Below are 15,908 nucleotides of genomic sequence, written 5' to 3' on the forward strand. Positions count from 1 at the left end.
TGTAACGCTGCTTATGTCTAGCATAATATCCAGTCACTACCTTTGATTGAGATTTGTAGCTCAGGTAAGTTAGCTTGCTGAGCTTGAATGGAGAGGCACGATATACCACCAGCACTTCACCAAAGACTCTCACTGAGGTAACCTAGTATGGTGACGAAACATCTGAAAACAAGTTCAGCGAGCTAACTTACATATTTACCTTTGATTGAGTTTGTAAGACTTCCCACAGAGGCAGATGCAAATGGAAAATGTGGTGATCCTTTCTTTCAGGAGACAGGCTTGGTCCAATAATGGAAGATTCTGATTTACAACTGCTATGTTTGGCCTATGTCAGTAAAGGTGAGCAACTTCAAAACATTAGAAACCAAGGAATCATCACTGCTCCCACATTCTTCTGTGAAGTGGAATGGTTGCTCTCAGAAGCGTCTCTGTAACACAATATAACAAGCCAAGTTGCTAGCTCCAAGTGCCCTTCTTGCATTTTTATTTTTAAAAACACAGTAGCCTGAAATAATTATATATTTCAAGAGTTTTAATTCATTTAGTCGCCATCTCCATCCCAGAAATTATTGTAAACAATACAATAAAGTTTGCCCTTGTACAATTTAAACTGAACTCAAACAATATTAATAACAATTAGTGTTACTACTTTAAAAAGATAGCTTTTCTCTATAATTTTCTTTCTTCTGCTGATAGTTAGGGTCTGGTCATACAGTTGGTAACTTCCAGTATCTCGCCCTTATCACTGCTTTTTGCAGGGTCACAAGCTATCAATTCATTGAAGTACATTCTGCTCACTCGTCACCCACAAATGTGTATCTTCCAACCATGCTCAGACACCCTACAAACAGTTCAGGAGTAGGAATCCCAGGTAAATTTCTCTTTACCAGACCTACCTTCAGATACTAAATATTGGACCACCTCCCTTAAATGGGATGGATTCTGTCAAGTCAATATAGATTGGGAACCACTGACATATACTACTCAACCACATGGCATACATTTGGAATCAAATGAGCTATTGGAGGCGACCAAAAGGTCACTCTGCAGAAAAGCACTTTGGGGGATGGGCTTTAAATTAAAATATAGGATTAATTTCAAATCCATGAGTTGTGTTTGTTGTTTGTGAGCAGGTTGTTTTTCTTATCTAAAAAAAGCATTCTGGGTTATGTATTCTTCCCTCCATCTCTCTGCCCATCTTTCTTTAATGAGAGTTGGTTAGTTAAAACTCGAGGAACTGTCTGTTTAGTTAATGGGAAGTGTCTGTTGCAGAGTAGATAATTGTCTAAAGTGAACAGAAAGCAGGTGATGATTGCCCTAGTCCTTTTAAATAAGCTTGTCTTTCCCACCAGAGTTTCCGGAACATTAAAACACAAACTCGATCTATTGTACCATTTTCAGATCACTGACTGGAGCAAAGTGGATCTGTCATTCAACATGCAGTCCTCGATATGGGAGGGAAATAAAACACACAATTTGCAGTCACCGAGTAGTGTATGGCATCTGTAGTATTTAGTCTGCATTTTGACTTCAACGACAGTCTCAGAATTATGCATTCAAGACAACTCATCACAGTCTTCACAAACTATTAAAAAACAATTTCAGTACTTGTGTGTGGTGAAACCACCATGAATAATTAGGTATTTATTGAATTTGTTCCCCCACATTAAAAATGCCCCCATTCAAATAAAAGGTGTTGATTGTCAGGTGGACACCATGCACAGTTTAGACAGCATTCTGTACTAAGTGGTCACTTTCAGGTGTCAGGCCAACAAGCAATTTCCAAATACTCATCAGCCCAGGAGAATACAGACAAGGACAAGCAGCAGGAACCATAGCTAGTCTTGTCCACTCCTGCCCTGGCAAACATCACCACTTTGACCTCTGTACTTTGCCCACCATTTGATCTTCCTGCTCCATAATGGCTCATTATGGTAAACTAGGTGAGCCATTTCACAGATGCAAAGGTTCAGTCAGAAAGTATAAACAGTCCAATCCCACCCCTCACCCCAAATTCAGGGAAGAGGCTCCAGACCAACTCCCATCTGGCCCAGAGTCGAACCATGAACAGTGTTAAAGAAAACAACGGCTACAAGGGAATCTGCAAACAGACCCAATGCAACAAAAGGGACAGGTTTCAAAAATACCAAGTGTGCATAGGCTCTTCATAGCCCATTCTCTTCATTAAGATCCTTTCCAAGTTGGAGAAGATCCCATAAAGCACGGAGAGCATTCAAAGCAGCATATCAACACAGGTAAAATCTTAGGTAAGTGTTAAATCAAATCTGATGCCTGACAACACCAGAACAAGCAATGCCAGATAAGTTTTTAAACCTAATGCACCGTTTTAAGTATTTTGTCAGTGGTCAGGATGCGAGTAGCTTTCTCATATAACCCACGTTCTGAAAAAGACAGAAGATGTATTTGGTGTGCTCACCTCATGGATAGGTGAGTGAAATAAGGAAGACTCTAATGAAATACTTGTAAGATATATGAAATGTTGAATTGGTCTCAAAAATGTGAACTTATTGCCTAATATTGGGCAGCTGGCTCACATTCACATAAATAATGAACAACTTCAATTGCTGCAGAGATGAAACCTGGAGTTATATGAGAGTAGCTTGCTTGTGTCTAAGTGTTTAATGAGCCAGTTTCATAACACTATTTTTAGATAGCAGCATCTGTGGAAAGGAATGAGGCAGGGGTGGGGAGTAGGAAAGGGGTCACTGTTGCTTCCTAATATAATTGTTGCTCCTATAGTAAACCAATCACTTCATTTTGAGGTGTTCAACTGGAGAAGCAGCAACCGCAACTGAACCACTACTGGAAGGAGGATTACAGAAAATGCATTGGGTCCTCAAGACATCGGGTCACTTGAGAGGGGACAGAAAATCATTAACAGGAGGGGAAGAGTTTGAAGCTCAAAAGCCATTTTCTTTTTAAGTGGTTAATCACAGAATAAAGCTGTAGATACATAATGCTCTATTCTACAACTTTGACATAACGTCTTGAGATCACATATAGGCAATGCAAAATCACCTCCTTAAAAGTTACAATAACCAGAAATCAAAAATTGATCAAAAACAATAAATAACATCCAGGCATCCCCTCCCCAACTCCTTCCTACAAACATAGTGTTAATAAATTACAAATCTTGGATCTCTTTGCCTCAGTTTTGAAACGGAATGAGGGAAGTCTGTTCATTTACTAGGTGGCTTGTAAGGCTCAAGCAGGAGTTTAGAGAAAGTATTGACTTTGTCAGTGCCCCTGACTTCATGAGGTAACAATGGGAGCTTCACAATGTGGAAATCTTCATACAAATCTTCCATCTGAAAGAAAAACAGACAGAGACAAACTAAAGTAATCTTATTGACAAAAAGAACATGAGGTGCAAATGATGAACTACCCCTTAGTGGGAAAATTGGATATGCACTCGACACACTAAAGTGCCAGTCGAGCAATAGTTACTGAGAAACTATTAAAAATTCATAACAAGAGGACACAATTACTGTTCCCTCTAAGCTGTGCAGCCGCTCAGAAATCAGAAAGCCTCCATGCAGACCGCAAACATGTCGGTGCCTTTAAGTTACCTTACACATAGAGCCATGCAAAAAGATTTAAAGAGACCACATTCTGACGCAAATCACCCACAATCTTAAAACAAGTTTGAGGAACCACCTTCAAAGGTCTTGGGGCATTTGTTTGCAACAGATGGGTGGGGTAATTTGAAACTCCTCCTGAGTTATTTGAAATTTTCAAAAGGGATTTTGAAAGCAAGGACATCAAGAGAATAGGTCAAAGAGGGGGTTAGAGTTTAACTACAAAACAGCTACAATCTGACTAAATGATCAAACACACTGAAGAAACTGAACAGCCAAGTCCTTTTTCTAGAAAGTATTTGATGTGGGTAGTGTTGGCTAGCCCAGGATTTATTGCTCATCCCTGATGGCCTTTATCTGAATTCAAGGAAGAGCCATCTACATTTCTGCATCTCAAGGCACATGTAGACCAAACCAGATAAGAATACCAGATTTCCTTAAGTGAACAAGGTGCTTTTTTAAAAACTCTGATAACTTTCATGATCACCATTACAGACACCAGCTTTCTATTCCAAATTTATTAATGAATCAATTTGTTAATCTCACCAGCTACAGCGGTGGGATCTGAACCCATGGCATCAAAACATTCAAATAAGAGGGTCACAGAACACAAAACATGAACTTTGCTTTGGTCTCCATACATGCTATCAGACCTGTTGAGCTTCTCCAGCAATTTCTGTTTATGTCCTCAGACATAAGCCTGAACCTGTGAATTACTGCTAACATGACCATGAATGGTTCCTTGAAGCTGTGTGCCTGGACAGCTACTCAGAGTCTGGCACACATCCATCAGTGTGAGGACTCAATGACTTTCAGTTCCAGAAATCACTGGCATACACTGACCTTGGAGGTGCAGACAGCAGCAGTGAAAATTAGAAAGGAACATAGGGAGATGCTGGCATAGCGGTAAGCTAACATTAATGTTCCTATCTCTTAATTGCACCTCATTTCAAATGAATAATCCAAAATGAGCTCAAACCCAGAATGCATTAAACAAATACCTGATCCAATTCAAGCATGAGGCTAATATTGCTGGTCATATGGTGGCTGGTCACATTTGCTGTGCAAAATACAAACAAAATAGAAAGTTCATGCCATTATAACATTACCTGGTCTAGATATTTGGATTGGATTTTGTGTCGAGCCTCACACATCTTACACGGTTTCTCCCCAGGGTCTGGAAATACTAGTTGGTTTACTATTATGTTGTGGCTGTCAATCTTACACTTGGCCAACTCTTGAATTAGTCGTTCAGTCTCATATAAGGACAGAAACTCAGCAATGCAAACACAGATGAAGGTGGTCTGCTCCTGTGAAAAGGCCAGAAAACAGATTAAGTAGATAACGGTCATCTTGGAGTTCATCCAACAGTGGCAATTGCAGTAAAAGCATCAGCTTTGGTTTCACACTTCCTTTCACTTTGTCCTAACTTTCTCCAGTATTCCTCTCATTGTCTCATTCAATAGCAAAAATATCCATGACTCAAGGCAGCTATGACTCCACACCAGGATTTCAGAACAGGTTCTGGGCCTTTGCTTCTGTGCAGTACTAGGAGACTGTTGCAGTATCGGAAGTGATTGCCTCCCAGAATGATAAATTTAAAGCACAAATTAACAATTCATTCAATTTGTCCAGGTAATGCCAATTATTAGAGCATCGCTGCTAAGGAGGTATACAGGGGAACCTCGATTATCTGAACATGATGGCGGGCACTATTTCGCTCAGATAATAAATTATTCAGTTAATTGATTAAATGCCTTTCCTCTGGGGTACGGAGTTTTTAAAAGTCTGCTCCCCGTTCATGAGACTGCAAAAGCACAAAAAGCCCCGCTCCTCCCTCCCCCCCCAAATTGCATGCGCGCGCGCACACACCTTTTTTGACAGGTTCCACTTTTGCCCTGTACAGGACAATGTTGAAGAGATTATCTGGGGAAGGGAGCATGCGAGAGGGGGCACGAGAGGGCAGTCAGTCATTTGGAGACGATGCCTGCGTAATCACTGGAAACAAAAGACGCGATGACTGTTGGAAACGCGTCATTAATGTAATGTTTCCATCAGGACCTCTAGATCTCCTTCGGATAATCCAATTTTTGAATAATTGGTATTCAGATAATCAAAGTTCCTCTGTAGTACTGGACCAGCAAACCAGAGTTCACAAATTCCAGAATCAGTGGACTAGCATGAGATTTATTGAAAAGAAAAAAGGGTTCAGTGACTGCTATGATCTTTCACACTGCAGTTTAATCTCAATACTACCAAGTCAATGACAACTTCAGTTAAACCATTAGTCCTCATGTCAGTACTGGTCTTCAAACAAAGGAGAACAAAAAAAGTGATAATTACCGGGTCTTTAAACTGTTCACTGACTGAACGAATGACAGGTAAGGTTTCTTCTAGCTTTGAAGCAAGTTGATCTGCATTCATGTCACCAAGTCCAAGCATACTGCACATCTGAAATGTTAGCAATGATTAAATAAATAGTTTGACTGCACAACCAGTAGAAAGATGACACAGACCGACCAACAATTCAAGTACTAATTATTTGAAGTTAAATGTTTGCGGAACATCTCAGAGATTTTTTAAAATTTAAAAGGTCAATGCACTTACACAGAAAGTACCTTAGTTCATTCTATTCCAAAACTACATGCTTTAACATTAAAATGCTAATAATCCAAATGCACACTAAGTATGGAAAACCTGTGAACAATATGAAGATTTATCACACCAGTGATTCACCAACATGCATATCAAGACTTTCCATATGTAGCAGCTGCTCAGCTTAACTGGAATAGACTGGCTGTTTGTCAACTGGGAGAAGACCTAGTCCACCTGCTGTATAATGGAGTATTCCCTGTTTAGGTTGTGCAATTTAGAAGAGTAATATACAACTTGATTGAAGCAGATAGTAACCAGAGGGGTATTGACAGGATTGATTTGGAAGAGATGTTTGCTCTTGTGGGGGAATCTAGAGCTTGGGGTCACCATTTAAAAATAAGCGACTCCCAATTTAAAACAGACACAGGAGAAACTCTCAGAGGACCATGAATCTTTGGTTCACTCGCCCTCAAAAGGGGGTGAAAGCAGGGTCTTCGAATATCTTTAAGGCAGATCTAAATAGATTCTTGAAAAGCATGGGACTGACAGGTTAGGCAGGAATGTGGAGCAACCAGATCTAGGTTAGCTTATTGAATTGCAGAGCTGGCTCAAAGGGCCAAAATGTCTATTCCTGCTCCTAATTCCTATGCTCATTTGTCAAATATATGCAGATTTCAAAGCAATGGCCACGCTTTACAACATGAACACATACAACTTAAAAACAAACTTTTGGGCGACCCCATAATCAAACAGTGCCTCAGGGACTGAATTGAAATTATGCTTAAAATACATAAACAATGAATAAATGTTGCTCTATTTCCTTCCTTCTGATCTTATTCCTTTCTTTGTGCTTCACCATTTCCACTTGTGCAGTAACCTCCTATTATTTTGAAGTGGCAGTTCCCGACATGTAAACATGAAGTAATTGTTGGTAGGCTATTTGATCATAGGAAAAATATTCTACACTTGCAAGCATTACAAAGTTGCCAACACTGGATAGCACAAGGAGCAGAAATGCTGTCCAATTTCACTTTCAATCTCTTCTTAGTCCATTGGCATCAAAAATACTACAAAAGGTGCATTTTGCACCAATGACAGAGCAATTAGAATCCCAATCTTAGCACCAATTTACTGTCAATATATTGTCTAAACTTTTCCAGAGCAAATTAAGTAATTGGCTTATGCTACCTGGGAAATGAAAGGGCTGATCTGGTTTTTAATTTGCATCAGTCGCCCAAGTCCCCTCTCAACGATAGTCGGAAAGTTCAGAAGTCGTAACGTATGCCCTGTTGGTGCTGTGTCAAACACTACCACTGAGAAATTCATGCCTTTCACCAACCTGTAAAAACACAAAATTATTTAACAAAAGGATATTAAAAACTACCTACAGCAAATGCATTCTTGGAACCTTGTTCCCCTGCGAACCAGTGCCCACCAATTTTATATGCTTGAACAACTTAATTTGACAGAGGTTTGGGAACCTTACCAATGTTAGAATTCCATAAAAGCATGTTTTTAAAGTGGATCAAAACGTGAAGACTCAATGTTGCAATGCTTAAGTTTGTATCAAGCATTTTACATAAATTACATGTGAACCAGACAAATGGGATTAGTTTAGTTTGGGAAACTTGGTTGGCATGGACGAGTTGGACCGAAGGGTCTGTTACCATGCTGTATGACTATTAGTATAGATCAACAAGCAAGTAAAGCCACAATAATTCACTGTGTCACTGATAGGCAAGAACATTGAGAATGGGATCTTAATTAATCTTATATTACATTATGATTATACATCTTTTAAATTTTTCAGAGGCTGTGACCTGGATCTACTAAAATAAATAGTGGGTCGGGGATTCAGTGCGCAATAGGATTTACTTTCTACTGTTTCACTTTGTAATCAGATCAGCAAGTACCTCAGTATTAAAACCCCTACTCCAAACAATGCATTTTCAAATTAGATTTGGGTTAATTCAGATCCTCTAAATATAAAAATGATTAAAAAGGTAACATTTTCAAATCCAAAGTATAGATTTCACAACTGGTAAGAGTTTGAAATATTACATAAATTTACTGTGCAGAAACAGGTTATTCATCCAAAGTGGTATTTATATTCAACACGAATCCCCTCCCAACATCTAACACTTTCAGCATAACCCTTTTTTCCCCTGTCTCGCAAGCTTCTATTCCTTAAAGCTTTCCCAAAAATCACAACTGCTCCATGAGATAATGAGTCCAGGTTGTAACTACTCTCTAGGTAAGGATATTATCTTAGCTATGTCATAGTTATCTCATACAGTCTCCCAACCACTCCCATGAGCCATCTTAAACAGTTCCAAGGTTTTCTTCTCCATTACTTGATTAGGAAATGCATTTCAATCATTAATCACTCCCGAAGGCCTTCTTGACAACAGCTTCTGCTAATGTGTTCCCAATACACATCAAGGGGCAAAGTGCATGGGAACCTTTTAAATTCCCAAAGATATTACCATATCCAAATGAGATTATTCCATAATTATTGCAGTTCATCAGGCTCAAAAGCATTCACAAGGGACAAAAGATAAATGTAGCAGTTCCACCTCAGTTCTGCTTGAAAGCCAGGATGCAGGTTCTCCATGCTGGGTCCAATCAAAGCTACATGGGGAAGTCGTGTACACTAATCAACTTCAACTTTCAAAAATAAAAACACTAAAACATATCATATGGATTATATGTTACAGATTTAAACAAAACTAGAGAACCTGATTAAATCAGACCACAGAATTAAAGAATAGGTGCAGCAGAGGAGGCAGCAATTCAGCCTATCATGTCTGTACTGGCTTTCTGAAATGATGCACCTATTGCCATTTCCAATCTTTCTCCCCTATACACTCTTTTCAGATAACAAGCAATTGCATCTTAAAGCCTCGACTCAACAAGCTTCCACTCTGCTCTCAGGCTGTGCATTAATCCCAACCACTCAACCCCAATCGCTTTAAATCTATGCCTGCCTGTTCGTGCAACACTGCTCTGAGAAAACCAGACAAAGCAACTTTATGGAAATTGTATAGTTTTATTGCCATTGAACACAGTGATTAATCGTAGGCATATTAGAAATTAGTAAACAAAGTTGTTTGGCTGAAAACCAAGAATCATCCAATCAGACAAAGTGTCCGTTGGCTTTCCCATTGGTGTGGCATTTCACAAAGAATACCTTTTGATTAAAATAATGCTGTACAACTTTACTTTTGGGTGCAAGTAATTCCTTGAATTTTGATTAAGGGGTGATTTGATGAAAGTACTAAATATAAAATAAATCGAATAGCAGAAAGAACTGAACTGCCTGATTTGGAGAGTACAGAATGAGGGGGCACAGTTTTATAACTAGAGCCAGACATTTCAGAAATAAAACCATACATACAAAAATGATAGAACACCCTTCTGGAAATAGTAATCAATGCTAGATTAAGTGCTTGTTTAAAAAACAAGATTGATAGACATTTTGCTGAAGTGAAAGCATTAAGGGATATGAGGCAAAGGTGCATAAATAACGCTAGGTCACCGAATAGTCACCAAATGGCAGGTCAGGCTGGAGGGGCTAAATGATGCTCTTCTGTCGAAAACATCAAGTTCCTAGGAGTTACAATAATCAACAAACTGTCCTGGTCCTCCACAGCAACACCTCTTCTTCCTCAGGAGACTAAGGAGATTCGGAATTTCCACAAGGAACCTCACCAACATTTACAGATGCGCCATAGAAAGCATTCTGTCCAGATGCATCAGAGCTTGTGACAGCAAATAATCTGCTGAGGACCGTAAGAACTACAAAAAGTTGTGAACATACCCCAGACCATCATGAAAGCCAAACTCCCATCCTCGGACTCCATCTACACTTCTCGTTGCTGCAGAAAGGTGGCCAACATCAAAGATGCCTACCACACCAGTTATACTCTCTTCCAACCTCTTCTATCAAAGAGTCTCAAACAGAAGATTAAACACACATCCTAATAGGTTCAACAACAGCTTCTTCCCCACTGTTATTAGACTGCTGAATGGATCTCTCTAATTTCAAATTTAAATGATGATCTTACTTCCACGCACCTCCTGTGCAGTCATAACCTTGTATGCCCCACTCTAAATACCCTTTGATCAATATGTCCTTGCATATTATAATCTGCCTGTACTGCACGCAAAACAGAACTTTACACAGTACTTAGGCATATGCGACAACAATAAATTCTGTTCCCTCCCACATTACCTCATTACTTCAGCATAGCTCATAGCTTCATCGATGCCAGGGAATGCGCTCATTGCTTCCTGCATCATCTTCTTACCCATGCTTAGCATATTATCTTCCTCAAAAAATTCATCAGGTAATTCCGCCACTCCCAGGCTTGGGTCAATTTCCTGCATGAGGAAAGGAAGAAGCCGCAAAGTTTCTGCATGTTTATTCTTAAAATCCATGCTCCTGCAGGATTTGAAACTACTGAATTTGGCCCTTGTTCATACAGCGGGTAAATGAAAATGTTTTATTCCCAGAATTCTAACCTTGTTTTCTCATTCCATTAGCAAGCTACCCCTTTGACAGTTGCAATAACTTCCTTTCATTGTTGCATGAAGCAGGAGTAGTTTGAACATAAGGCAATGATCTGAACTTCTTCACCACTTTTAAACATCAAGAAATACACCAAGGCACTTTATAAACTAAGATAAGAAAGCAGATTTTGACTTGAAAGATAGATTGGGGTAACTGCCATCGTCAATAATCTTGTAACTTGCTCACTAACAAGCATCGTGAATTTACCTACGCCTGAATTTTAACAGTTCAAGGCAGCAGCTCACCACCACTTTCTGCAGGATAATTAGGGATGGGTAATAAGTTATACTTACATCCCCTAATTAACATATAGAAATATAAATTCTGTTCGGTTTCTTGACTGCAGTTTGCAGGCCCTCTCCAAAATAGTATACTTTGTCTAGCCACATATGTCTAACTGGATCTTGAACATAATTTAATAAAATAAAGCACTGCAGACGTTGGAGATCTGACACAAGCAAAACCAGAAACTGTTGGAGAAATTAGCAGGTCTGACAGCATATTTGGAGAGAAAACAGAGTTAACATTTCGAGTTCTGCCAAGATTTGAAATATTAACTAGGTTTTCTTGGCAAAGGCTATAACAACTGGAAATGGCTTATAAGATGAGCAGAACTATTAATGACAAGCAAATACATAGAAATAAGGCCAACACCCCTCAAATGGGAAATTGTAGTCACTGTTTAAAACTTAAAGAGAAAATCAGAAAAAAATGTCTACGTTAAAAGTTCTTATTTTTAAACTCCTCCCAACCCGAAACATCATGCTTATAGGTTTGATGGCTGCAATGTTAAGGATTGCTTCATCAGGCTCATCTCAGCACAGAGCACAAAATGTACCAATCTAAACTTCTGTAACAGATTTAACTGCACTCTCATTAGAAAATCGCTGCAGAACCTTTTACCATTCCTGACTGTTACATATGGGATTCCCAATTCCACCAACATTTGTATTATCAGTTATTGACACACCTCACTGTGAGAAGCAAATTATTAGAGCCACACACACAAACATTTAATTTGCATATTTATGTTCTCCACAGCTTGTATTTCTACTCACCATAGCAAACAGATTATCATAGCCTTTCACTTTGGTTGGAACTTTTGAGAATTTCTGATCAAATGCATCAGAGATGTTATGAGCTGGGTCTGTGGAAATTATCAGCACACTTTCCCGAACATCTGCCAACTGCACAGCCAAACTACAGCTATTTGGAAAAAAAATTTACAAATTAGATGCCACCTTCTGAAACATTACAAGTGGTCAGTAGGGCAAAAATTTGAAAGAGACATTCCCACCTAGACCTTTCTTCTGCCCCCACCCATGGCAGATGTAGTTTGCAGTTTGGGACAACATTCAACACTCAGTGATGTGGAAAACAAAATGGAACATGAGAACAGTACAAGTTGCAACTGTCACAAATGTATTTGAGATGGAGAGATTTTCCTTAACTCCACTGCTGATATTTCTCGAAACTGTACTGTCTTGAACTCTAATTCTCAGCCAATGGGCTGAGAAGTGGCAGATGGAGTTTAATTCAAATAAATGCGAGTTGCTGCATTTTGGGAAAGCAAATCTTAGCAGGACTTATACACTTAATGGAAAGGTCCTAGGGAGTGTTGCCGAACAAAGAGACCTTGGAGTGCAGGTTCATAGCTCCTTGAAAGTGGAGTCGCAAGTAGATAGGATAGTGAAGAAGGCGTTTGGTATGCTTTCCTTAATTGGGCAAAGCATTGAGTATAGGAGTTAGGAGGTCATGTCGTGGCTGTACAGGACATTGGTTAGGCCGCTGTTGGAATACTGCGTGCAATTCTGGTCTCCTTCCTATCGAAAGATGTTGTGAAACTTGTAAATCTTTTTTCTGAACCCTTTCAAGGATGTTGCCAGGTTCAGAGGATCTGAGCTACAGCGAGAGGATGAACAGGCTGGGGCTGTTTTCGCTGGAGTGTCGGAGGCTGAGGGGTGACCGTACAGAGGTTTACAAAATTATGAGGGGCATGGATAAGATAGGATAAATAGACAAAGCCTTTTTCCAGAACTAGAGGGCATAGGTTTAGGGTGAGAGGGGAAAGACATAAAAGAGACCTAAGGGGCAACCTTTTCAAGCAGAGGGTGGTACGTGTATGTAATGAGCTGCCAGAGGATGTGGAGGAGGCTGGTACAATTGCAACATTTAAGAGGCATTTGGATGTACATGAATAGGAAGGGTTTGGAGGGATATGGGCCAAGTGCTGGCAAATGGAACTAGATTGGGTTGGGATATCTGGTCGGCATGGACAGGTTGGACCGAAGGGTCTATTTCCATGCTGTACATTTCTATGACTCTATATGGGCAACCTTGAAAAATGACTATAGTGCCCTTTTATTGTCAAATCACCACACAAAAGATGAAACCGGTATTCCTCAAAGCTGGTCACATCCTTCTGTAGGACGAACACTAAAGTCTACTTTTACACAATCCATAAATTTCCTTCAGAAGTATACTATTAATAAAAGAAAGACAAAAATTTTCCAATCCAGATTTGACAGAAACCCCTCTGATAGCAAAATCTGAAAAAGGATAAAAGTTTTTTTCCCAGTAATATACCCGATTGAATGACATTAAAAAATAACCAATTAAATTTGGTCACAAGTTTCAGCAATTTGGAAGGCACATAGAATATTAAGCGCAAGGCTGTACAAGGAAAAGGAATGCAAAAACAGAAAATACTGAAGAAACACAGATCGGACAGAATCTCTGGTGAGAGAAACTGTTAACATTTGCAACCCAATCTGACTCTTCCGCGGAAGAAGGAATTGATCTCAAAACATTGACACCATTCCTTACACCACAAATGTTACCAGACCTGAACTTCTCCAGCACTTCATTTTTCAGAACGCCAACATCCACTGCATTTTACTTTTACAAAAGTGTTTTACAGAAGTGAAACTAAGGCTCAACAAACTGATTGCTGAAATTTAGGCTGCCCCAACTGAATGATTTGAGTAGAACAAGCCAGTATTGCTTTGGCATTTAGTGATATGATTTCATTAAAATAGAAAAGTTTACTCACAGGACTCAATGCATTGGATACTGAAGTTGTGCCTCATTAATAGTGAGTGACAAGTATTTACAATGTACTGTCTTAATATGGTGACGAGAGGTTCAATTAAGACATACAAAAAGGTAATTGGTTACCTAAAAAAAAAAGAATGCGCAGGGCTAAAGGACAAAAGGTGGGGGTGGAAGAGGGACACTAACTCAACTAGTGCTTCAAAGAACTCATGTAACCATGATGTGGGAACGATGTCCTTCTATGCTGTGAACATTCTACAATCCTTGGTTGGAAAGTCAAAAACTAGGTAGCATAACCTCACAATAAGGAGGCAACCACTTTAAACAGAGAAATCTCTCACTTGTGGGGATCTTGACTTATGGAATTCAACATGCCTTCAACATAAATATAGTCAGCTTGACTATATTCAAAACTGAAATTGACAGATTGTCACACAGTTGAATCAGCATAGAAGATCAGCCACATTCACTTTGAAAGATTGAGAAAGCACAAAAAAAAGTGAATGATCTAAACCTGTTCCCTTTGCTTCATTTTCAATCCATGAGGCTAATGCAAGAAAGTGAGACTGAAGCAGAAGATAAACTGTAACCTGGTTGAATGGTGGAGTAGGTCTGAGGGGGGATAGTCTTCTCTAGTTCCTTTTGCTTATGTGAAATGAAAGTTATGCATAGACAGATGTGATGTAGGCAAGTATATTAGAGTCAGAGAGATGTATAGCATGGAAACAGATCCTTCCATCCAAGCTGACCCAGATATCCCGACTAATCTAGTCCCACCTGCCAGCACCCGACCCATAATCCGCCAAACTCTTCCTATTCATATACCCATCCAAACGCCTCTTAAAATGTTGCAATTGTACCACTTCCTCTGGCAACTTATTCCATACCTGTACCACCCTCTGTGTGAAAAGGTTGCCCCTTAGGTCTCTTAAAAAAAACCTGAAAAACTAAATATTCCAGAGCAGCACATTAAGCCCAAGTGTCCAAAGCTCCAATTTAACTATACACACCACAATGTGCTTGCTGAAGGAGGGTCACTAGCTTCGAACCTTTAACTCTACTTCTCTGCACAACTTAACTCGGACACCGTGCTGAGGAACACCTGCCGATTTTAAACGTAGCCATTGACTGCACTCATCAGCAGAAAAGAAGGAGACCTTCGTAAACACAGTAACAAGTATAATTCATTGGAGTTGGGACACTCATGGCACAGTGGCAGTATCCCTGCTTACTGAGCCAGGACCCGTGTTCATTTCCCACCTTCTCCAGAGGCAGCTCTTTTTAGGTTAATACAGGCAAGATCTAACATGCTGAAGTTAGTGGGTAAAGGTGGTCTCTCCTCGCTTATTACCTGCACGTGGTTTTGCCCACGCCTCCTTTCCCACCCACAAAGATCCACTTGAGGGACTTCTGCTCGATAATATTGGACAGGGTCGGTTCCAGGGGCTCCACGTCTATGGCATCCTCGAACTCCTCGTCCATCGCCGCCGCCGCCGCCATCTCGGGAGGTACCACGTGACCGAGAATTGATAGAGAGAAAGAATCACCCTACTGGGAACGTCTCAATTTATTTGTAGCTAATAATTAAAAACACGATCATCTCACGAGCGGGCTATTTTAACGCCATCGAAAGCAGAGTTAAGGCAGGGGTATTTTTCCTCACATTCGAGATATTCCGCACCTCGAAACTCCACGTATTGCCCCCTTCCCACCGCCTTCCATCTTCGACACTGATTGGTCCAGCGCCGTTTTAGTAAAACGCGTTCCGATTGGTTCGGTTGCACATTTCAATCGATATCCTCTTTTAGAACGGGCACCTGCACGCTCCCTGATCATTAAATTTGAAATGTTACGATTCGTTGTCATTGAAATTTGTTTTTGTTTCGGCTGAGGTGGGGTGAGGAAAGGGAAATATTTGGGGCGGTTTAAAGTTCAGTCATGCGCAGTTGTCGCCTATTCCAAAATATCTGGGGGGGGGGTGTTCCTCGACACCACCTTCTTTGGAGAGGAAAATGAGGCGGCTGGCCCCGTTTTCTTGTTGATGCAGTGATTTGTTTAAGTTTGAGGGTGTAGATTTGTTCAGGCGG

General features: G+C 40.0%; 1 protein-coding gene across 1 annotated transcript; it reads right to left on the reverse strand.

Moving 5' to 3' along the window:
• Positions 1-514: 514 nt before the first annotated feature.
• get3 (guided entry of tail-anchored proteins factor 3, ATPase) lies at positions 515-15,686 on the reverse strand. The gene is made up of 7 exons (XM_060855101.1): positions 15,173-15,686; positions 11,826-11,973; positions 10,429-10,577; positions 7,383-7,533; positions 5,943-6,050; positions 4,709-4,909; positions 515-3,329 (listed from the first exon to the last, which is right to left on the reverse strand). Exons 1-7 carry the CDS (start codon positions 15,319-15,321, stop codon positions 3,201-3,203), a joined length of 1,035 nt encoding a protein of 344 aa, XP_060711084.1. The 5' UTR covers positions 15,322-15,686; the 3' UTR covers positions 515-3,200.
• Positions 15,687-15,908: the final 222 nt, after the last annotated feature.

This window comes from Hemiscyllium ocellatum, chromosome 45 (assembly GCF_020745735.1).
Source record: "Hemiscyllium ocellatum isolate sHemOce1 chromosome 45, sHemOce1.pat.X.cur, whole genome shotgun sequence".
In the NCBI taxonomy this organism is placed as follows: domain Eukaryota; kingdom Metazoa; phylum Chordata; class Chondrichthyes; order Orectolobiformes; family Hemiscylliidae; genus Hemiscyllium; species Hemiscyllium ocellatum.